The following is a 19,649-nucleotide window of genomic DNA, read 5'->3' as shown; positions in this document are numbered from 1 at the left end:
ATGTTTCATGGGAGGCAAAACGGAGTGACAGATCCAAGTGGTTGGTTAATCAATAGAACCAATTTTGTTGAACAGATAAGTTTCAAAACACACCATAAGACAGAGTTTGAGAAGTCTTTTTGTCTGTCACAACTACTCATTCTACCATTTCTAACTATGGGGGATAAACATCTACTAATATCAGAGACAAACTCAGTGAACTTTTTACTCGTTGATATCTAGCGGCATTTTCATTTCTCACAGAGTAACACACCAATAATTGCTAAGAAAAAGGCGATATGCATACAAGACCTGCAAAATGAAACAAAACCACTTTCTCTAAGAAGAATAAATATGATTTATCACCTCACAAGTAAAGGAAGGAACATCAGATCTTTCTTACCCTGACTGTGATTGCAGGTTGTAAACTTCTTTGTCAACACATATATATCCATCGAAGACCAGAGAGGGTAGTGCTTTGATTGTGGGAGACCCATCTTCGCCTCTGAAAGCCTTTTAGTATAAAGAAGAAAACAATCAGAATGTCTATATTGCACATTCCTAACTTGTCAATGAAAAGTGAATCATGAACAAATTTAGATAAGAACCAAAAAAAGACTTACAACCTTAGCGACAATACTCAAGGGCCTACCGATCTCAAGAACATCCTCGGAGCAAATGTGTGTAACAATCTACAAAAATTAGAAAGAAAGAAGAAAAACACAAGATATAATTGCTTCAACCAGAGGTGTAGTTGTTGTTGGAATAACTAGCGAAAGACGAATTGCATATACCTCAACTTCTTTGCAAAGTTCATTCATAGGTTCAGCAAACACATTTCTTCTAAAAGTACCATAAAACCCAACTACATTAACACGGCCAGTGTGGTCTTCCTGATTAAAATACAAAGAGATAAAGAATCAGGCAGAGTAATATAAGTTTTCCAACAAAAGAACATTAGATCATGAATGAACGTATCTTATTATTACCAGAAACCAAGGGACAGTCACAGTCTTATGGCTTAAAAGAATCTCTTCGTAATCCATATCCAAGAAACCAAGTTCATCCTCTGTAGGAAAAACAAGTTTGGCCTGAGAGAAAACACAAACAACAAAATATGTCCCAAATGATTATATTTCGGTCCAACCAGAGAGATAACACAACAAGAGCCAGAAATTTTCCAAAAAAATTGAAACAAAAAGCCAAATAACCTTTTCAGTGAGAGAGACAGCCAAAAGGCCACTGCGATTACACATGAAAGCTGCATTTGATCCGACTTTTCCGCATACAGCAACAAGGAGACCCGATGTATTGTTGTTACCAATCAAATCCTCTACAAAACTCAATATATAGGTCTTTTGATTGTTGCATTTTGAAAGCTAAAAACCTCAAAATCCTTTTTTTCCCATCTTTCTTTTAAACCCTTAAAACCTTACCCAAATCTTGAAGCTCTTCCACGCGGACAGCACGGTTCAGAATCTGAGCTTGCCTGTGGTTTCATAACAGAGAAGACAAATCTTTTCACTACAATAACTTTTCAAATCTCATTAGGATGAAAACCAAATAAATATATCATAGCAAAGTCGAAACCTTTTACACTTCCAACTCCTCAACAAGTAATATATAGCGGCACCACCAAGACAGCAAGCAACAGCATTAGGCGTTATTTCTTCTTCAAAATCCTTAATGGGAGTCTACGATTCATGAAAATGTCCACAAATTAGTAACATTTTTCTCAAATGTCAGCAAAATCACAGTAACGAGGGTAAGAATCTGAAGGAAAAAAACAACCTTTTTCTCGACACGGAGCAAACTCTTGAAAAATTGAGAACCCATCTTTCGTTTTTTTTTTTTTCACCCAATAACTTTTGGAAAAAGTAGGAACATTTGATGAGTCAAATAAAGGGACTCGTAAAATTTCCAATAAAATATTTAAATTTAAATTTCAAAATGGTTCCTTTTATTTTATTTTGTCTTGTTCGCTTAACTAGTCAAAGAGAAAAAAGGACTTGAGAATAACCAGTCAACTTTGATGTCACTTTCTTCGTTCGCTTCATGTGTCTGTATCTGCTCCTCCTCCTCCGAGTCTGAGTCATTGAAATTCTTACAGTTAAAAGTTGCGATTTTGGAGATTAGATTCACTTTATCTCTTCCTGTTTCGACATGGGTCTTTCCCATCATCGGTGGGTGATGCTGCTCGTTGCTCTCGTCTTAGAGCTATCATGTTTCGTCTACTCATCACGTTCTCCGCAACTCACGTGCCATCCACGTGACATGGAGGCCTTGCGTGACTTCATCAACGAGCTCGAGCCGAAGCCAGATGGTTGGGATTTCAATTCCTCTGCAAACTGCTGTGAATGGGTGGGGATCACTTGTAACTCTTCTTCTTCGCTTGGCTTAAATGACACAGACAAGACTACGAGAATCACCAAGCTGGAGCTTATGAGCAGAAAATTATCAGGTAGATTGTCTGAATCTCTTGGGCTGCTGGATCAGATCAGAGTTCTTAATCTCTCCAATAATTTCATCTTAGGCTCGATCCCTCCCTCTGTTTTCAGTCTGGTAAACCTGGAAACTCTATATTTGAGCTCTAACGGATTGATTGGCCAAATCCCACAGAGCTTAAATCTTCCTTCGCTTACAAGTATCAATCTTTCATCTAACGAGTTGAATGGTTCGCTTCCTGCGCATGTTTGCCACAACTCCACCGAGCTTACGCTTATAAGACTCGATTCCAATGGATTTTCCGGAGATATTCCATCTGGGTTCGAGAAATGCGCTCTGCTCGAACAACTCTTCCTTGGTAGGAACAGTCTAACTGGTAATATACCCGAGGATCTGTTTCGGTTTCAAAGGTTGAATCTTTTGGAGATTCAAGAGAACAGCCTCTTTGGTTCGCTCAGTCCTGCACTTGGTAACCTCTCTAGCCTTGCTCATCTCGATGTCTCTTCGAATAGACTCTCCGGTGAAGTCCCTGATGTGTTCAACAAATTGGTCGAGCTCAGGTACCTCATTGCTCACACTAATAGATTCACAGGAGGAATCCCCAAGTCGTTGGCAAATTCCCAGACTTTGATCTTGCTTGACCTGGGGAACAACTCATTAAGTGGTCCTTTACGTCTGAATTGTTCTGTGATGACTAACTTGACCTCACTTGATCTGGGATCCAATAGATTTAGTGGCTCTTTGCCTGAAAATCTACCGGCTTGCAGAAACCTGAGGAGCATTAATCTTGCCCGGAACCTCTTCTATGGCCAAGTGCCTGAGAGCTTCAAGGATTTTCAAAGCCTTTCTTACCTGTCGCTTTCAAATTGCAGCCTTGTTAACATTTCAGCGACACTTCACGTCCTTCAGCACTGCAAGAACCTGACGACTCTGATTCTCACTTTGAATTTTCATGGAGAGATGCTACCTGATGACCCGAGTCTTCATTTCGGGAAGCTGGTGGTACTTGCTATTCCAAACTGTAGGCTTACCGGTCAAATTCCAAGCTGGTTGAGTAAGAGCACCCATCTAAAGGTGTTGGATCTATCATGGAACCATTTAACTGGAGCTATCCCGAATTGGTTTGATGGTTTGACCGACCTTTTCTACCTGGATTTGTCGAATAACTTGTTCACAAGGAAGATCCCAAAAAGCTTAACCAGACTCCAAAGCCTCGCAATTCGAGATGTCTCATTCGATGACCCATCTCTAGATTTCGCATTATATAAAGAGAATGAGGACACTAGACGACTTCTGCGGTACAAACATGTTTTCATGTTCCCTCCAATGCTTGACCTCAGCCAAAACAATCTTTCTGGACCCATATGGAAGGAGTTTGGAAACTTAAAGAACCTCCATGTATTCAATCTGAATGCCAACACATTATCGGGATCGATCCCTAGCTCGCTTTCGGAAATGACAAGCCTAGTGGTTCTTGTTTTGTCCAATAACCGTATTTCTGGTTCAATCCCAAAATCTCTGGAGAATCTAACATTACTGTCCAAGTTCAGTGTTGCTAATAATAGTCTCTCAGGGAAAATCCCTTCTGGTGGTCAATTTCATACATTTCCTAACTCGAGTTTCGAGGGAAACCATCTCTGTGGTGATTACTTTCTTCAATGTAAAGTGAAACTACCAAGAACCAGCGAGAGTGACAGTGATAGTGACTTTGTCTTAAATTTTTCATATGGAGCAGCTCTTGGTTTCGGTTTATCCTTGGTTGTTGTTTCTTTTCGTTGGAAGCTGTTAAGCTTTTAATTTTCGCGGCATCAAGTTGTTCAGCTTTTACATACCACAACTTCATGAACTCCCATAATACATACCATACCACAGTGACTATTTCTTTGATTATTCATATGGAATGGCTCTTGGGTGGTCTATCATTGGTTATTGTTGCTTTCCCACCTGCTCAGCGTTTCAGCTTCCCATGTAAATGGTATTGTACCATGTTTAAGTACTAATACATTATATGTAGATGGAAATTTATATCTGCAAAATATTCTTCTTTTCATACCAAAAAGTGAATATAAAGTGTGAACAAGATATATATATGACTGATGAAGAGATATTTGCAGGGCTACCAAACTAAAAAGTTTCCTTGTATCTTGCCTCACTGATCACCCCCAAGCATTTCAACTATCTTTGTCTGAGTCTTTAACCAGAAGGAGAGCCAATCCTATGGGCAAACTGCTGGTGTCTGATTCTTTTCGCTGATGGGGTTTTCCACTGTTTGATTTAGGCTTCTTTGATCTGTTACGTAGCTCTTTTTTCTTCCACACGAATGGTAACAGCACCGTTCTTATGTATTCCACACCGTATAGGACGGCTAAAGCCACAGCAATAGTTCCAAAAATCTTGCCTATCAAGATATTAACCCTGCAAAATAACAAAACATTCTTTCAACAAATCTGTATCATCAGCTCCCAAGTAAATTCTATGACAGTAACATGATGAGTGGTTCTTACTCTGACACGGACTTCAGTTCATCAATCATACTGTCAAATGAGCCCTCTCCACTGTAGACCCGAAAAGGTTGTTCCTTGGGACTTTGAATCATGACATTCCCAGCTTTGTCTTTTACAGCCTACGATATAGACATGGACGAAATTAGATGTAACTTAGCTTGCACAGCCCGCAAAAAATCACTATTCTTACAGATTCCACATTTAGAGAATAAAGAAGAAACAAACAAAACATGGGTATCCCTTACCTCGCCAACAAAAGTCAAGAAAGTACCAATATTAAGAGCACGCCCATGGCAATTATGTTTAAGCACCTAAAGAAAACATCACCTTGTTGTTTCAATCCAAACAGAGAAAACAATGAATATACAGAGAAAAAAAAATGAAGATAAGAAGAACCTTTGTGCCTTGGGGTAAAACAACCCCGTTTAAGAGTTCACTTGCAGGCATATCAAGTACATACTCATTTAGAATACCATAAAATCCTTCAGCATCTTGAACTCCCAGTACATTCACCTGACCCGTACTGTCTTCCTAAATGTGAGAGAGTAATAACCAATTAAGGATGCAGGGTTAAGTTTGCGGACAAGAAATAGCAAATGAACGTTTGAATGTATCTTACCAGATACCAAGGAGTCTCCTTTTCACGTAACAGAAACTTAAAAGACGTCTCTATCGAACCACCATTTTCCAACTCGAGCTCACCTTCCAGTTTGGCCTGAATTATACATGTTATGCCACCATCAGAAAATTAATGACTCACGATGCAATAACACCATCACAATAGCAAGCACACATATATGATGCCAACATTACAAAAGCAATCTTACCTTTTCCTTCACAAGAACACCCAAAAGACCATTGCAGTTAAGTGGCGCTGCAGAACCAACTCTTCCAGAGACCACAACAAGGAGATTCGTGGTGTTTTCTGCAAGCAATTCATCTAAAAACAAAACAAGAAACAACTGGATCGTATAATCCAAAACCAATACAGATGAAGCATAACGAGAATTCCAATTATTACTAAAGAGAAACATACCTAAGCATCTTAAGTCGAGCACACGAGTGATACTCCCCAAATAGTTAGCTTTCCTGAGCCACCGCAAAAACACACACATTAGCTGATTTGATAAAATTAAAAGCAAAACATTCAAATCACCACAAAGATTGGGAATGAGGAGGCCTTACCTTTGAAGTTTACGGCCGCGAAGATAAAATGCTGCACCACCGCATGAGAGGTACACAGCCAAATCAAGCAACTAGAAAATTAAACAAGAGTGAGCATCAAAAAGATACAATCGTTCCAATCTAAAATTGGGCATTTAAAAACCACAATCCTTCCACAAGATTGGTATGGGCAAATCACCATAAGAAGAAACACGAAACCCTTTAGACATCCTAATCGGAACTATAAAAACCCCTCAACATGCTTTCGAGAAAATTCCAAGATTGGACTAGTAGAGAAATCCAAGGTTAGGTATATTACGAAGCATAGACTTTCCATCGGGAGGTCGGAGGTGTATCCGCGTGGTCGATTTAGCTCCGCGATAGTAGAAGAACCCGAGAGAAGAAAGAAGAAGGACAGTGAATGTGATGATGAACCCTAGTGTCAGTTTAGGCGCGCAAGAGTTTTATTTTATTTTATTTTAATCATCAAAATTCGTATATTTTATCAATAAAGAATCTACCAATAGCATCATGTTATTGCTGCTGGCTATGTAGTTAAAATTAGTAAAATATCTTATCATATTATTATGTAAATACCTGATTTAATTTATTAACGAGATTATACTACCTCATGTGATTTTACTCAATAACTCATTAATTATTAAAGGTTGTAAAAGGCATCAATTTTGTTTTTCCATTGTTTGGACTACAGTAAAAATGGCAGAAATATACTTGAGTAGTTATAGAACCTGCCTAGAACAGAAACATATTAAAAATATTGACCCAAAATTAATAAGGATAATAATAGGAAACGACTTTATATTATTTAGAGTCTCCAGTATATTGTAATTTAAGAATTAATGAAAAACAAACAGTATAATAAAATTATTTACTAGTATTTTATCATTATTTATTGAATAATTTGATATATAGACTATAGATAATGACTTTTGATATTAATAATTATCCTTCAGTTGCATAAAAAAAATAACATATAGATAAATACAAATTGTGCAAAAAATAAAATAAAATAGAATAATAATAATTAAAAAAAGAAGGTAGAGATGTTGTCGCTTTAATCTGTTCCAATGCTTTGAATCCCCCAAATTGTCTTTTGTCTCCTTTCCTTTTCGTTTTTAGGGTTTTTTTTTTTTTTTGTTCTTAGCTCTGCTGCTGCTGCTGCTGCTGCTGCTGCTGCTGCTGCTGCTGCTCTCTCTCTCTCTCTCTCCTTCTTAAATTTCCCCAAATAAATTCTTCTGAAAGGTTATTAGATTTCACTCTCCCCGAATACGAATTCCATCCAAGTATACAAATTTCCCTCATAAGGAAAAATTAAAAAGCCGATCTTGGCTTTTTCCTTTTTCTTCTTCTGCATCTCGATACTTAGGACGTATTTGTGAGGCTGATTCATTCTCATCTGCGAAGTCTTTTGGCCTGAAAGCAATATGGAAGGAATTCAGCATCCTATACCTCGCACTGTCGAAGAGGTCTTTAGCGACTTTCGTGGTCGTAGAGCTGGTCTCATCAAGGCTCTTTCTACTGGTGAGCTCCATCTCTTTCTTTCTTACTCTGTTTCTTTTTTTGCTCCATTCTTTGATAATTTGTCTAGATTTGCGAGTTTTTATGTTTTGTGCTCTTTTGTTTCAATTGGGTTTTCTTCATTTGCGGGTTCTTTGGTTTTATTCATTTGCTGGGATTTGACGATTCGGGGTTTATTCATGTTTTGTTTTGCAGATGTTCAGAAGTTTTACCATCAGTGTGACCCTGGTGAGTTATTCCGTTACCCATGTTAAGTTTTGTATAGCTTCATGACGCTTTGATTATTATTATAGCTTGTTTAGTTGGTTTCAACAGGTGTATTTCAGTGCAGCAGTTCCTTTTTGGCCTGAATTAGGGAAGAATTTGTGATGGGAAATGCATTTTTTGCTTCATTAGCTTTTGTTTTTCTAATTTCTGCTAGATTACTCTAGATATTTTCTTCATGATTAGATCCCATCTGCAGTAGTTTTGTTTTCTTGACCCTTTGTCTAGTTGTCTCCTCTGTTAGTAGTTTTACCTTTCTGTCAGAGTTGCTGTCTGTGTGACTGTCTCAACAGTTATGTTGGTTTCATAATTTTTTAACGGGTTGGTGACTTTAAGTGTTTGTGTGTTTCAACATATATGTAACTTTGATTTAGTTCGTTTTTTGTGTGGTTTCTCATCTTAAGGTAATTATTTATAACTTATGCAGAGAAGGAAAATTTATGTCTTTATGGACTTCCAAATGAGACATGGGAGGTTAATCTTCCCGTCGAGGAGGTTCCACCCGAGCTTCCTGAACCAGCTTTAGGCATCAATTTCGCAAGGGACGGAATGCTAGAAAAAGATTGGATCTCTTTGGTTGCAGTTCACAGTGATTCGTGGCTTATCTCTGTTGCTTTCTACTTTGGTGCACGTTTTGGATTTGGTAAGAATGAGAGGTAAGATTCTTTCTCTGCTCAGTCTTCTATATAATCTCGCTTGTACACATGTTTGGTATAGTTATAATGACTGTTATGGTAGCTGCAACCGTTCTAGCATTGTATCACCATATAAATGTTGTTAAAATCTCTGGTACACCTTTAAACTCAATATATTTTGTTCTATGAAAAGTAATTATGGTTTTATATCATTTATTTAAGTAGAGAGAAGTGAACCCACAAGAGTTAATTTTCGATTCAGTGATCATGTGAGCCTCTTATTTTTCTCTTGAATTCAAATTCGTTGAACAGTGTTTGTATTCTCTGACATTGTAGAGTCGAATCATTTAGTTATCTTGCCTCTGAGCTCGTTAAATTTTCTCAGGAAGAGGCTCTTCCAGATGATAAATGATCTACCAACCATTTTTGAGGTTGTGACTGGCAATGCAAAGCAATCTAAGGATCAATCTGCTAACCACAACAGTAGCAAAAGCAAATCTAGCGGTGGCAAGGTAGAAGCTTCTGTTTACTCTTTTTCTTTTTCCTCTCACTGTCTAGCTATCTCTGCTGGATCTTATCTTTATTTACTCTGTTGTTTTCTCATGCAGCCTCGTCATTCGGAATCTCACACTAAGGCTTCAAAGATGTCCCCACCACCAAGAGAAGAAGATGAGAGTGGAGATGAGGAGGAAGATGACGAACAAGGTGCGGTTTGTGGTGCGTGTGGAGACAACTATGGAGGAGATGAGTTCTGGATATGTTGCGATGCTTGTGAGAAATGGTTCCATGGAAAATGCGTGAAGATCACACCAGCAAAGGCTGAGAACATCAAACATTACAAATGCCCGAGTTGCAGTACCAGCAAGAAAATGAAAGCTTGAAGGTGATAATAACATTAGATACTGTGAAAGAGGTGAACGTTTTCACAGTTGAAGAAAAGACAGAACAAGAGTTTAGTTGTGGGAAGAAGAAGAAACAAAAGGCTTCTGATTGCGTAGTTTTAATGGGATTGAGACAGCTTACAGTTAGTAATGTCTCTTTCTCTTTTTTTTTTTTTTTTTTTGCTGTTAATGTTTAAATGTTATGACTAATTTGTCTTATGTTTCTGAGAAAAGTCTGTCTTGAAGCACTCTCTAGTCTATGTCAAGGAGGTTCTTCTTTCTGGTTACTTGCTGTACACTTTTACAGCTTTAGCTTCTAAAGCCTAAACTCATTAAGCCGATTACCTCGTAGAACATAACATTCAATCACAATGACAATATATTTGATATCTTTTGGACTCTCAATAATCCTTTCTATTTTATTTTTGTCATAAACATTTGAGTTACTGCAGCCTTAAGATGGCTCAGCCTCAGGGATATAAAAATTTCCATCAAGAGATACATGGGAAAGAGCAGGTACAAGGAGAATGCGGCACAGAGAAACATTAGAGGATTTGGTGAGATTACAGCCATAGCAAGCGCATAAGAAACTCCCAGAGAAGATCCAATCCAAAGGAACCATGTTGTAAACAAGCTACCGATTGGCAGGAGACAAAACGTGTAGAGTAGGGCGCAACAGAAGCCTATAGTGTTGGAAACCCATAGGACGATGAAGAATGTCTGCTTCATCACCGCAGTACCTCCATCCTCGGATTGGTGTACACCTCCCGGAGGCTGAAGTGCGGTTTGATAAGTGGATGTGATTATCAAAGTACATATAATCAAGAAGACTGCACGGCCTTCTTCTGATGTGTCGGACCTTAGGCGTCTGAGGCCAATGGAGAAATGAGCCCAGAAAGTGACTGGTGACTTAAAGTGATCGGACGGTTTCTCGAGTTTTGGAAGAGAAGCAGCCCCTTTGCACCCAGTTTTTACAACAACTTGTTCCATATCCAAGTCTATACTCTGTTCTTGGTTTCTAAAGATATCAAGTAATGTTAAACCATCACCATTTACTTCGTTCGGTTTCACCAGCTGACGTTCTAGTAACAGTTTTACCGCCTGCATACATATATTCTACAGTCAGTCCAATTATGAAACAAAATGGATAATTGAGAAAAATCTTAAAGGAGTAGAGAAAATTTGAAGCTTTAGGAAACCATGCCTGATGATCTTCCTTATATGCTGCAAGATGCAAAGGCGTGTTGCGAGATAAATCTTTTTTATTCAAGATATCAGATTCAGTGACTGCAGAATCTCTTTGACTCATTCTTTGGATCCAACCTGTAAGAATATGTAGAACTTCAAATCTATCATTAAGCACAGCAAGGTGAAGAGCGTTATGACCATTCACAGTCACATCTTGGATACATTCAGGGCAGGACATGAGACAGTCTACCACAAGATTTACTTCTCCTTTTACCACAAGGAGATGAAAAGGTGTGATTCCTTCTCTCCCTTTAACTCGAGCAAGTCCGGGATCAAGCCAGAGCAGCCATGTTATGAACTCTCTATGATCTTTTTCCACAGCAAGATGTAATGGACTATACCCTTTTGTATTGAGCTTTCTGGCAAACGATGGCTTAAGATTCAGAATTTCCATGGCGAATGGTATGTTCCCAGAAGCTGCAGCTACGTGGAGCGGAGTGTTGACAAATGGCACGTCATTAATGTTATCAAGAATGTAAGGATTCTCATCAATAAGATCATAAAAGTTGTTGATGCTTCCTGTTTCAGCAGCATGTAGTAGTCTTGGATCCATAAAGAGAGAGAGAGATAGGGAGCCTTTTGCAGAAGAAAAGTGTTTTGTGATCTAAATTCAGCAAAGATCGAATACAGTTGAACGAGAGGACAATAATGGCAGAAATAGCCTTTACCAAGAACCAAGGACCAACGAACCCATGCAAGAAACAATAAAGAAAGAGTTGAAGACCAAGAAACCACATGTACATGTGGAAGAAGAAACAATTTAAGAACAAGTGGGACTCTGGCATCTGGATTTTTCCTCCAAGTATGAAATTTATTTTATTGGACGTTTCTCAATTTTGGCTCCAAAAGTCATTCATGAGAATATTCTAATTACAAAGGCTCACAAGGGACACTGCTTATGTTGAAGGTTTTCATCTTCGCATCCTCAAAGTCCTCTAATGTCTAAACTGTTGTATCAAAACCTACCAAAACCAGCTTAATCGGGGAACAGGTGCCACTACTGTCTGATGGCTCCGCGCATTGCCTTACGAAAATTTTCACAGAGAGGAGATTCTCTTTAGTCTAAGCAGATACAAGACAGAGAGAAACTAGTAAAGCATACCAAGTGGAGAAGACATCTCTTTAGCTCATTATCTATCATTCATCACAGCCAAAATACAGAACATTCTGGCCATTAACACTCGCATCTTGGAAACATTCAAGGCAAGCTATGAGGCACTCTGACACCACAGATTCTCATCAATCAAAGCATCATAAAACGTCACCGATGCTACCAGATTCAGCAGCCTGTTGAAGCCTTGGATCCATAAAGAGTGACAGAAACGTAAAATTGCATATAATAACAAGACTCTTTAAAGATCAAACAGAAGTAGAGGGAAAGAAGACGTTTACTACACAAATCTAAAGTAAGGAGACACGAGGTGGGTCCTAAAGTTAGTTGCTTTCAAAGCTCTCATCTTTGCTTCTTCCCCATCCTCTCATTCTCCTCTTTTTATATTAATAGAAGCAATACTTTTTTGGCCATACCATTTCCCAAAAAGATTAGACTAGTCGTCTTTATACATCCCACAGACCCACACCAAACCAGTCTCTCTGCACTCTTCTTTCTTTTTTTATTTTATCATTTAACACAAAACTCCAAAAGACAAAACAAAAATGTTGTCGAAGCTTCCTCAAAAACAACACTTGCACCTCTCACCGTCCTCCTCCGCCATGGAAATGGCCCGGCGTCCACGTGGCAGACCTCCTGGTTCGAAAAACAAACCAAAAGCACCAATCTTTGTCACCCATGTGTCCTCCGAGCCTCCTATGAGCCCTTACATCCTCCAAGTACCCTCTGGAGTCGACGTCGTTGAAGCCATAGACCGTTTCTGCCGCCGTAAAGGCATCGGCTTTTGCGTCCTCAGTGCCTCAGGCTCCGTCGCTAACGTCACTCTACGTCAGCCTTCTCCGGCAGCTCCTGGCTCAACCATTACTTTCCACGGGAAGTTTGATCTCCTCTCCGTTTCCGCCACTTACTTTCCTCCGCCGCCTCATTCCTCCTTGTCACCTCCTGTCTCTAATTTCTTCACCGTATCTCTCGCCGGACCTCAGGGGCAGATCATTGGTGGATTTGTTGCTGGTCCCCTCGTTTCCTCTGGAGCTGTCTACGTCGTCGCCGCTAGTTTCAGTAACCCCTCCTATCACCGGATACCTGCGGCGGAGGAAGAGCAAAAAATCTCGGTCTCGGGGGAAGGGGAGGGCCAATCACCGCCGGTCTCTGGACACGTGACGGCGGGAAGTGGAGGAGAGTCGATGTACAGTGGCCACTTGGGTGGCTCTGATGTTATATGGGCCACCAACGCCAAAGCTCCTCCGCCGTACTGACCAAAGCGATCTCTTTTCCAACTAGGGTTTCTTCTTCTTTTGCTCATCAAGAATCAACCAAAGTAGTTTTTACTCTTTGTTAGGCTTTTATATCAAGCTTTCAATCTCTCAGTCTCTCACATTTGTTGTGTCAAGCTTTACATATTATAATCTGATTTGACTGCTTTATATGCTTCCCCAAGTTTAGTTTTGTATTCTAGAGATTCATACAATTTTAATTTTATAATCTTATTGCATTGTTTATTGGATCTCCAAAGGTTGACTGACTACTTGACTGTATAATATAATGGTTTAATTGATTTCTTTAACTCAGCAACTTTTGGATCGAATTCAAGTATTTTATCAGCTCCGATACTCACCAAATAAAACGCTTTGATGAATCAGCACAATAATCAGATATGCGCTGCAATGGTTGTGAGAAATGTTTCCATGCAAAACGTGTGAAGATCACACCTGAAAAGCTGAGCACATCAAACAGTACATATTCCCGAGTTGCAGTAACAAGAAGATCAAACCTTGAAGGATTACAGTAACATATAGAGACTGTAAAAGAGGACACTCATAGTTGAACTAAAAGACAGAACAAGTATTTAGTGAGAAGACGAATCAAAAAATATTTCTTGCTTAGCCTTTCTGGGATTGAGATAGCTTTAAGTCTCTCAATGCCAGCTAGTGTCTTCTTCTTGGTATCAAGCTCATTTATTAATTTCGAGAGCCTAATGAGTAATGAAGCTCATTACAATACAAAGATTTTTTATATATAAGCCTATTACTACTTGGCACAGTACATTGCAAGTTACAACTCATAAGCGAGATGTGTCATATGTTGAAGGGTTACATCATTTGCATTCTCAAAGCCCTCTCTTCTGTTATATTAGTGTAGTATCAAACCTTCCAAAACCAGCTCAATCGGGGTTTAGGTGTCACCGTCTCATGGTTTCGCCAACGAGTTACTAAAACATCCAACAAGAGAAAGAGAGCAAAAAGCAGGAAGAAGGCAATGGTCGCTGAGAGAAACACTAGAGGATGTGGTGAGATTACTGCCATTGCTAGTGCATAAGAAATGCACAGAGATGTCCCTGTCCAAAAGAACCACGTTGCAAACATACTACCAAGTGGTATGAGACAAAAGGTGTAGAATAAAGCGCAGCAGAAACCTACGGTGTTGGAAACCCAAAGAAGGATAAAGAATGAATGTTTCATCACCACGGAACCCGCATTCGCATCCTCAGATTGGTGTACACCTCCGGGAGGTTGGAGTGCAGTCTGATAAGTAGCTGTTATTATCAAAGCACATACAATCAGAAACACTCCCCGAGATTCATCAGAAGTGTTAGACCTTAGGCGTCTCATGCTCGTGGAGCAGTATGTCACAAAAGTGATTGGTGATTTCAAAAATTCAGACCTTGCTTTGGATTTTCGCACGGAAGCCGCCTCTTTACACCCGGTTTTTAGAACAACTTGTTCCAAATCCAATTCCACACCCACGGTTCCCTGTCCCTGGCTTCTTAACTCTCCACCAGCAGCTCGCTGTCCCTGGCTTCTTAACTCTTCCCCTGCAGCTCTGTTCCTGATTTCGTAAGATATCAAGGAATGTTAAACCGTCACCATTGACTTTGTTCCGCTGCACCAATCGACATTCTAGTAAGAGTCTAACTGCCTACACAAAATAGTACATTCTATTAGGAATCTCATATTGAAAAGATTATTAGTTTAGAATAATCATATTTCACACGACTCATTGTCACTTAGAAGAGTTTTTATATCTGATATACAAAATAGAATTGAAAGAAAGTAAAGCATGCCTGATGATCACTCTTATATGCTGCCAAGTGCAAGGCTGTGTTGTAGCCGAAATCCCTTTTATTCAGAACATGAATCTCAATCGAGTCAGCATTTTTTTGGCTCATTCTCTGGATCCATCCCGTAAGGACTTGGAGAACTTCAAATCTGTCATTTATCACAGCTAGATGCAGTGCATTTTGGCCATTGACATTCACATCTTCGATACATTCAGGGGAAGTTAGGAGGCACTCTGCCACAAGACCGGCGTTTCCTCTTAACACTAGGGAAAGAAATGGTGTGATGCCATTTCTCCCTTTAACACGGGCAAGGGTGTGATCAAGCCAAAGCATCCTGGAGACAAAGCCTCTTTGCTCATTATCCACAGCGACATGCAATGGACTGTAGCCGCGTGTGTTCAGCTTTCTGGCAAAAGAGGGTTTAAGATTCAGCATCTCGATGGCAAATTGTTTCTTCCCAGCCGCTGCAGCTACATGTAGGGGAGTGTTAACAAATGGCACCGCATCAAAGTGATCAAGTATGTATGGATTTTCATCAATAAGAGCATACAACTCATTGATGCTTCCAGATTCAGCAGCTTGTTGAAGTCTCGGATCCATAGAAAAAGAAATTTAGGCAAAAACTCAGTGATCAAGACAAAGATTTTTCAGATGTTGGTTTTCTATTGTGCTTGTGGCCTCATTATCCAAAATTTAGGTTATATACATTCTTAAAACAAAAGAAACTGTTGAGCTTAGGCATTTCAGGAGGAAACTTCGAAGCAAAAACCAATGAATAAGTGAACCCCACACGGATTTAGTTGACAAAACATGTTAGAGACATGTCACATAGAATACTCGTAAAACTAAAGAATGCGACTAACTTTGGCATTTTACCAGGAAGTTCCATAGCAAGAAGCCAAGAACCATTGCAACTTTTAATGGATGACTTATTTCCATACTAACACGAGGTAGGTCCTAAAGCGTTTCCAACCACTCCCATTTTTACCAATAAATAATAAGATTATTTTTTGTGGAATGACAAAATTTCCACCGACTATAGATTGTATAAACCTACATAATCATAATTAATCTTTTGAAACTTGTAAGGGATATGCGTGTGACCTTTCGATATCATTATTTATTTGGAAAAAACAACGTAACTACATATTCATTCTTGACGCATTAACCATGAAAACGTTGTGTTATTTCTTGGTAATAAAGAAACCTATTGGTAATACTTTTACAAATCACTTTTAAGGTTTTTAGCAAATTAGTTTGAATTTTGGTTTCTATCATTTGCTTGGGTTTAAGACTCTGGTATATGCTTTAAGGAAAAAGGTTTAAACTTCTATATTGAATCAGACTCAAGGAATAAAAAACTCACCGAGTTTAGGCTGGTATTAAAGAGCGTGCGTCCATTGGCATTTTCTCAATTAATCTCTCTGCTTGCAAACTCAGCCCAACAAATCATCCATACAAGCATAATGATTTATTGATGGATTTGTTATTGATTCAAATATTTTCTGGCCTTCTTGGAGTAATCCTGCACGGTTGCAAGCCGTCAAGACACTAGTGTAAGTCGTATGGTCCGGCTCAATGCCTTCTCCTTTCATTTTTGAGAATAAACGCAGCGTTTCAACCCCGTCCCCGTTAGCTGCAAACGCTGATAATAACGTGTTATAAGATACAACATCTCTTTCCTTTGTTTCGTCAAACACCCGTTTTGCTTCCCACAGGTTTCCACACCTAGCATACATGAAGATCAAAGACCTGTATCCTGAAACGTTCAGCTTGATTTGGTTCTTACTAATGTAATCTACAATGCAATTACCCAATTCTAGATCACCCATGTGTCCACAAGCCGAGAGAACACTAATCATTGTTACTTCATCCGGTTTGGAATCTCCATAGTCAATCATCTCTTCGAAAAACTCAATGGCTAGTGCAGGTTGTCCGTTGTGAGCATACCCAGCAATCATCGAGTTCCAAGAAACAATATTTCGCTCAGGCATTATATCAAAAAGCTGCCTAGCTGAAGTCAAATCACCGATTCTAGTATATCCAGATATCATAGCATTCCAAGTGACAAGATTCTTCTGCGTACCTAGCTCGTTGAAAATTCTCCTAGCAGATAGAATATCTCTACACTTAGCATGCATATCAAGCAATGCCGTCTTCACATAGCAATTCAACCGAACTCTCTGCTCATGAATCAGTTTAACAAGTGAATGAGCAAGGGAAGGATCAGCACGGAGAGAACATGCAGAAATAACGATAACCCATGTGGTCTCATTGGGCTTAACTCCAAATCGCAACATATCATTAAACAATCTAATAGTTTCCTCTGTAAACCCATTTTGGGCATAACCTGAAAGCATAGCATTCCAAGAAACAACGCTCTTCTCAGGCATCAGATCAAAATACTTCCTTGCATTTTCCAAATCCTTAAGCTTTGCAAAACCAGTAATCATCACTGTCCAAGAAACCACATCAGTATCATTCTCCGGCATCATATCAAACAATTTACAAGCTTCCTCCTTATTTCCCCATTTCCAATACCCAGAGATCATCACATTCCAATCAGAACCCACTCGGTGAGTAATTTGATCGAACACTTTGCGTGCACTCTGCACTGACTCGTGCTTCACATACATATCCATTATCACATTCCTCACATAAGGGTCCTTAAAAAATCCCAATTTCTCTACAATAGCCTGAAACAAAACCCCGAATTCCCCAGCCGATTTGATCACAACGGGGAAAGACCAAGCGTCAGGCAAAATCCCGCAACGCGATCTTTGTTCGTAGAGACGAAGAGCATCATCGGCCATATCCATCCGCGAAAGGTATTTATACATGGAAGTGACGACGAAGACATTGGGAAATGCCACCGAATCGAAAACGAGCCGCGTGTAATAAGGCGGCGCACGGAGACGCGTGCAGCAGCTAATGAGACGCGAAGCCCAGAAGCTTTTACGACTGAGGAAATTGAAGACGATGAGCTGAGCATGGATTTGGTTTAGCTGAGGAAAGGTTAGAGCTTGTAAAGCTATGGCGGCAAAAGATACAGTGAGTTCTCGAGACATATATATAGCTTCACGTTCTCTCTCTCTCTCTCTCTCTCTCTCTCTCTCTCTCTCTCTCTCTCTCTCTCTCTCTCGCTCGTAGCTGTTTCGTTTTTAGGCGAAAATGTAAAAAATTTAAATTTCAAGTTAAAAATTACTGTATTATCTCTGCTTGGTAATAAGTAAATTGAGTTGGACTTTTAAACTTGATAAGATCGATTAAGGCCCATTATTGGGACATTTGGCCCAATACTATGTAATACCTTAGGCTCGTTTAGGCCCATTAAATATATCAGTATTAAGCCTTTAATCAATTGGTTATTGCCTTTATTGGTTAATGATTAGAACAAATATTAATGATTGAATTTGGTACATTGTACCATATTATCTCTAGCTATATCACCATGGTTATGATTGTAAAATTACGAACTTTAGGACCTTCTAATTACCAAAAAAAAAAAAAGGACATCTAAAGGATCTCTCAACCCCGACCAGATTTAAATCAGTGGGGGGTTGTCTATATTCCTCCTTGGGTATAATATAAGGTTGTCTATTACAATCTACATGTTATGTTATCCAAAAATATAACATGAAGACAAGACAACGTTTACTATTTTATTTTAGAAGACTGATAAATTTAACCTTGAGAGGGCCACATTGAAGAAGTTGGAAAACGTACAAAATAGTGGCATGTGCATTTCGTCGTTAGTTTGTTTTCGCATATATGAATGATTTGTAATGCATTATTCAATCAAAAGAACACAAAAGACACAAACTATAAGGACCCCCTGAGGAGCTCTTGTTCATATGCATTTAAAATACATATTTGTATGTATATGTCAACCCGATCTGAGCATTATTATCAATGGAAGCTAAGATTTGTTAAGAGTGTGAGAGAAAAAAAAAAAAAAAAAAAAACAATGGCAGTAAATAGGCATGTGATGTTGAATTCGTTTTTGTTGGACTTCAAAGGAACGAACCAAGCAATAAAAGTAGCTAAGAAAGTGAGATCTAAAAGAGTCAAAGACATTTGTCACGAGTTATGACTTATGAATGCAACTAAAAAAGATTTTAAATAGATAGATATATGTGGGTTGGGTTTTTTTTTCTTACGAGGCAAAGCCTGAAATAATCTTTATACGTTTCGTAGAATGACCACAACAACATACATTATTCAGAAATTAGTATTTTGGTCTCAGATTGTTAGACATGTAAATTGTCAGAACATGTAAAACATACCCCTAGTATAATAATAATAATAATAATACATAGTTTTAATACAATTATTTGTTGATCAGAAAAGCCCACGTTGCATGAACAATTATAAATGACCGCTAAAAACATAGCTTTATTATAATTATTAAAAAGAAACAAAAATTAAATAACAACTTAAAGGCTATTTAAGAAATCCAAAGTATTTTAAAACTTATATCCAAAATTAAGTCATTTTTGTAACGAGATCGGCGAGATGTAATAACGCAAAGGCAAATACACTTTTGTCAAAGAAAAATACACTTTAGAGTTTCATTAATTTCCAAAGTTGGTTTTTCTGTTGTAATTTGCATCTGTTATTAATAATTTATCTTCCGACTCAAAAATTGGGTAGTAGTACAATATAAACTCTTAATTAAAAGACAGTGAAGAGGCGTGAGAAGAGTGAGCACTGCCGCACTGGCCACTGGGTTTTTAGATCTGACACACCGCAAGAGAGAGAGAGAGCAGAATAAATAAAAAGGAGAATCCCGAGCGTCACCGCTCCCTTCCGACCCAATTT

The 19,649-nt window shown here is 38.8% G+C and overlaps 8 protein-coding genes across 12 annotated transcripts; 3 read left to right on the top strand and 5 right to left on the bottom strand.

The window, feature by feature from the left end:
- Window positions 1-38: 38 nt before the first annotated feature.
- Window positions 39-1,862, bottom strand: LOC17899957 (E3 ubiquitin-protein ligase SPL1). Of its 2 annotated transcripts, none has more exons than XM_023790305.1 (9): window positions 1,771-1,862; window positions 1,570-1,673; window positions 1,416-1,468; window positions 1,191-1,312; window positions 969-1,070; window positions 774-872; window positions 603-671; window positions 383-492; window positions 39-291 (listed from the first exon to the last, which is right to left on the bottom strand). In XM_023790305.1, exons 1-9 carry the CDS (start codon window positions 1,813-1,815, stop codon window positions 231-233), a joined length of 765 nt encoding a protein of 254 aa, XP_023646073.1. In that variant the 5' UTR covers window positions 1,816-1,862; the 3' UTR covers window positions 39-230. The 2 variants fall into 2 exon arrangements, with proteins under 2 accessions (XP_023646073.1, XP_006304127.1); XM_006304065.2 differs by having other exon boundaries at window positions 606-671.
- A 139-nt stretch (window positions 1,863-2,001) lies between these two features.
- LOC17898461 (phytosulfokine receptor 1) lies at window positions 2,002-4,253 on the top strand. The gene has a single exon (XM_006305829.2). It carries the CDS (start codon window positions 2,143-2,145, stop codon window positions 4,219-4,221), a length of 2,079 nt encoding a protein of 692 aa, XP_006305891.1. The 5' UTR covers window positions 2,002-2,142; the 3' UTR covers window positions 4,222-4,253.
- Window positions 4,254-4,445: 192 nt separating this feature from the next.
- LOC17896906 (E3 ubiquitin-protein ligase SPL1) lies at window positions 4,446-6,517 on the bottom strand. The gene is made up of 9 exons (XM_006303984.2): window positions 6,412-6,517; window positions 6,114-6,184; window positions 5,965-6,017; window positions 5,756-5,868; window positions 5,548-5,643; window positions 5,325-5,459; window positions 5,174-5,239; window positions 4,929-5,047; window positions 4,446-4,839 (listed from the first exon to the last, which is right to left on the bottom strand). The coding sequence occupies exons 1-9, from the start codon at window positions 6,427-6,429 to the stop codon at window positions 4,596-4,598; spliced, it is 915 nt and encodes a 304-aa protein (XP_006304046.1). The 5' UTR covers window positions 6,430-6,517; the 3' UTR covers window positions 4,446-4,595.
- Window positions 6,518-7,247: 730 nt separating this feature from the next.
- LOC17898121 (PHD finger protein ALFIN-LIKE 7) lies at window positions 7,248-9,698 on the top strand. The gene is made up of 5 exons (XM_006305487.2): window positions 7,248-7,634; window positions 7,827-7,859; window positions 8,323-8,551; window positions 8,916-9,042; window positions 9,139-9,698. Exons 1-5 carry the CDS (start codon window positions 7,538-7,540, stop codon window positions 9,409-9,411), a joined length of 759 nt encoding a protein of 252 aa, XP_006305549.1. The 5' UTR covers window positions 7,248-7,537; the 3' UTR covers window positions 9,412-9,698.
- Window positions 9,699-9,825: 127 nt separating this feature from the next.
- Window positions 9,826-11,212, bottom strand: LOC17900846 (ankyrin repeat-containing protein BDA1). The gene is made up of 2 exons (XM_006304830.1): window positions 10,616-11,212; window positions 9,826-10,512 (listed from the first exon to the last, which is right to left on the bottom strand). The coding sequence occupies exons 1-2, from the start codon at window positions 11,210-11,212 to the stop codon at window positions 9,826-9,828; spliced, it is 1,284 nt and encodes a 427-aa protein (XP_006304892.1).
- Window positions 11,213-11,962: 750 nt separating this feature from the next.
- Window positions 11,963-13,200, top strand: LOC17898760 (AT-hook motif nuclear-localized protein 28). Its single transcript, XM_006303729.2, has one exon. It carries the CDS (start codon window positions 12,316-12,318, stop codon window positions 13,024-13,026), a length of 711 nt encoding a protein of 236 aa, XP_006303791.2. The 5' UTR covers window positions 11,963-12,315; the 3' UTR covers window positions 13,027-13,200.
- A 559-nt stretch (window positions 13,201-13,759) lies between these two features.
- LOC17899728 (ankyrin repeat-containing protein BDA1) lies at window positions 13,760-16,183 on the bottom strand. Of its 2 annotated transcripts, XR_002832458.1 has the most exons (4): window positions 14,832-16,181; window positions 14,432-14,686; window positions 14,188-14,303; window positions 14,014-14,105 (listed from the first exon to the last, which is right to left on the bottom strand). XR_002832458.1 is itself a non-coding variant. In XM_023777109.1 (3 exons), exons 1-3 carry the CDS (start codon window positions 15,426-15,428, stop codon window positions 13,912-13,914), a joined length of 1,323 nt encoding a protein of 440 aa, XP_023632877.1. In that variant the 5' UTR covers window positions 15,429-16,183; the 3' UTR covers window positions 13,760-13,911. The 2 variants fall into 2 exon arrangements, 1 of the variants encoding a protein (XP_023632877.1); XM_023777109.1 differs by having other exon boundaries at window positions 13,760-14,526; window positions 14,576-14,686; window positions 14,832-16,183.
- On the bottom strand, window positions 15,216-17,938 carry LOC17896845 (pentatricopeptide repeat-containing protein At1g14470). Of its 3 annotated transcripts, none has more exons than XM_006307130.2 (2): window positions 16,195-17,938; window positions 15,216-15,292 (listed from the first exon to the last, which is right to left on the bottom strand). In XM_006307130.2, exon 1 carries the CDS (start codon window positions 17,894-17,896, stop codon window positions 16,265-16,267), a length of 1,632 nt encoding a protein of 543 aa, XP_006307192.1. In that variant the 5' UTR covers window positions 17,897-17,938; the 3' UTR covers window positions 15,216-15,292; window positions 16,195-16,264. The 3 variants fall into 3 exon arrangements, with proteins under 3 accessions (XP_006307192.1, XP_023632875.1, XP_023632876.1); XM_023777107.1 differs by having other exon boundaries at window positions 15,226-15,298; XM_023777108.1 differs by lacking the exon at window positions 15,216-15,292 and having other exon boundaries at window positions 16,338-16,556; window positions 16,642-17,938.
- Between the last annotated feature and the right edge of the window lie 1,711 nt (window positions 17,939-19,649).

The sequence above is a fragment of the Capsella rubella genome, unplaced genomic scaffold (genome assembly GCF_000375325.1).
Source record: "Capsella rubella cultivar Monte Gargano unplaced genomic scaffold, Caprub1_0 scaffold_1, whole genome shotgun sequence".
NCBI lineage: Eukaryota > Viridiplantae > Streptophyta > Magnoliopsida > Brassicales > Brassicaceae > Capsella > Capsella rubella.
The sequence above is the reverse complement of the archived record's forward strand: the minus strand, read 5'-3'. Positions and strand labels throughout refer to the sequence as shown.

What these genes read in the sequence shown, in the direction of transcription:
- LOC17896906 (XM_006303984.2), bottom strand. An exon ending in GCTCGACTTAAGATGCTTAG is followed by an intron (nt 5,869 to 5,964) that starts GTATGTTTCTCT and finishes TTTTGTTTTTAG; the next exon opens with ATGAATTGCTTGCAGAAAAC. An exon ending in TCTTGACTTTTGTTGGCGAG is followed by an intron (nt 5,048 to 5,173) that starts GTAAGGGATACC and finishes TCTATATCGTAG; the next exon opens with GCTGTAAAAGACAAAGCTGG.
- LOC17898121 (XM_006305487.2), top strand. Translation starts at nt 7,538, where the DNA reads ATGGAAGGAATTCAGCATCCTATACCTCGCACTGTCGAAGAGGTCTTT. An exon ending in TTACCATCAGTGTGACCCTG is followed by an intron (nt 7,860 to 8,322) that starts GTGAGTTATTCC and finishes TAACTTATGCAG; the next exon opens with AGAAGGAAAATTTATGTCTT. An exon ending in GGATTTGGTAAGAATGAGAG is followed by an intron (nt 8,552 to 8,915) that starts GTAAGATTCTTT and finishes AAATTTTCTCAG; the next exon opens with GAAGAGGCTCTTCCAGATGA.
- LOC17896845 (XM_006307130.2), bottom strand. Translation starts at nt 17,896, where the DNA reads ATGTCTCGAGAACTCACTGTATCTTTTGCCGCCATAGCTTTACAAGCT.
- LOC17898461 (XM_006305829.2), top strand. Translation starts at nt 2,143, where the DNA reads ATGGGTCTTTCCCATCATCGGTGGGTGATGCTGCTCGTTGCTCTCGTC.
- LOC17898760 (XM_006303729.2), top strand. Translation starts at nt 12,316, where the DNA reads ATGTTGTCGAAGCTTCCTCAAAAACAACACTTGCACCTCTCACCGTCC.
- LOC17899728 (XM_023777109.1), bottom strand. Translation starts at nt 15,428, where the DNA reads ATGGATCCGAGACTTCAACAAGCTGCTGAATCTGGAAGCATCAATGAG. An exon ending in CATATAAGAGTGATCATCAG is followed by an intron (nt 14,687 to 14,831) that starts GCATGCTTTACT and finishes TATTTTGTGTAG; the next exon opens with GCAGTTAGACTCTTACTAGA. An exon ending in AACAGAGCTGCAGGGGAAGA is followed by an intron (nt 14,527 to 14,575) that starts GTTAAGAAGCCA and finishes TTAAGAAGCCAG; the next exon opens with GGACAGGGAACCGTGGGTGT.
- LOC17900846 (XM_006304830.1), bottom strand. Translation starts at nt 11,212, where the DNA reads ATGGATCCAAGACTACTACATGCTGCTGAAACAGGAAGCATCAACAAC. An exon ending in CATATAAGGAAGATCATCAG is followed by an intron (nt 10,513 to 10,615) that starts GCATGGTTTCCT and finishes ATATGTATGCAG; the next exon opens with GCGGTAAAACTGTTACTAGA.
- LOC17899957 (XM_023790305.1), bottom strand. Translation starts at nt 1,815, where the DNA reads ATGGGTTCTCAATTTTTCAAGAGTTTGCTCCGTGTCGAGAAAAAG. An exon ending in CTGTCTCTCTCACTGAAAAG is followed by an intron (nt 1,071 to 1,190) that starts GTTATTTGGCTT and finishes GTTTTCTCTCAG; the next exon opens with GCCAAACTTGTTTTTCCTAC. An exon ending in TGAGTATTGTCGCTAAGGTT is followed by an intron (nt 493 to 602) that starts GTAAGTCTTTTT and finishes TTATACTAAAAG; the next exon opens with GCTTTCAGAGGCGAAGATGG.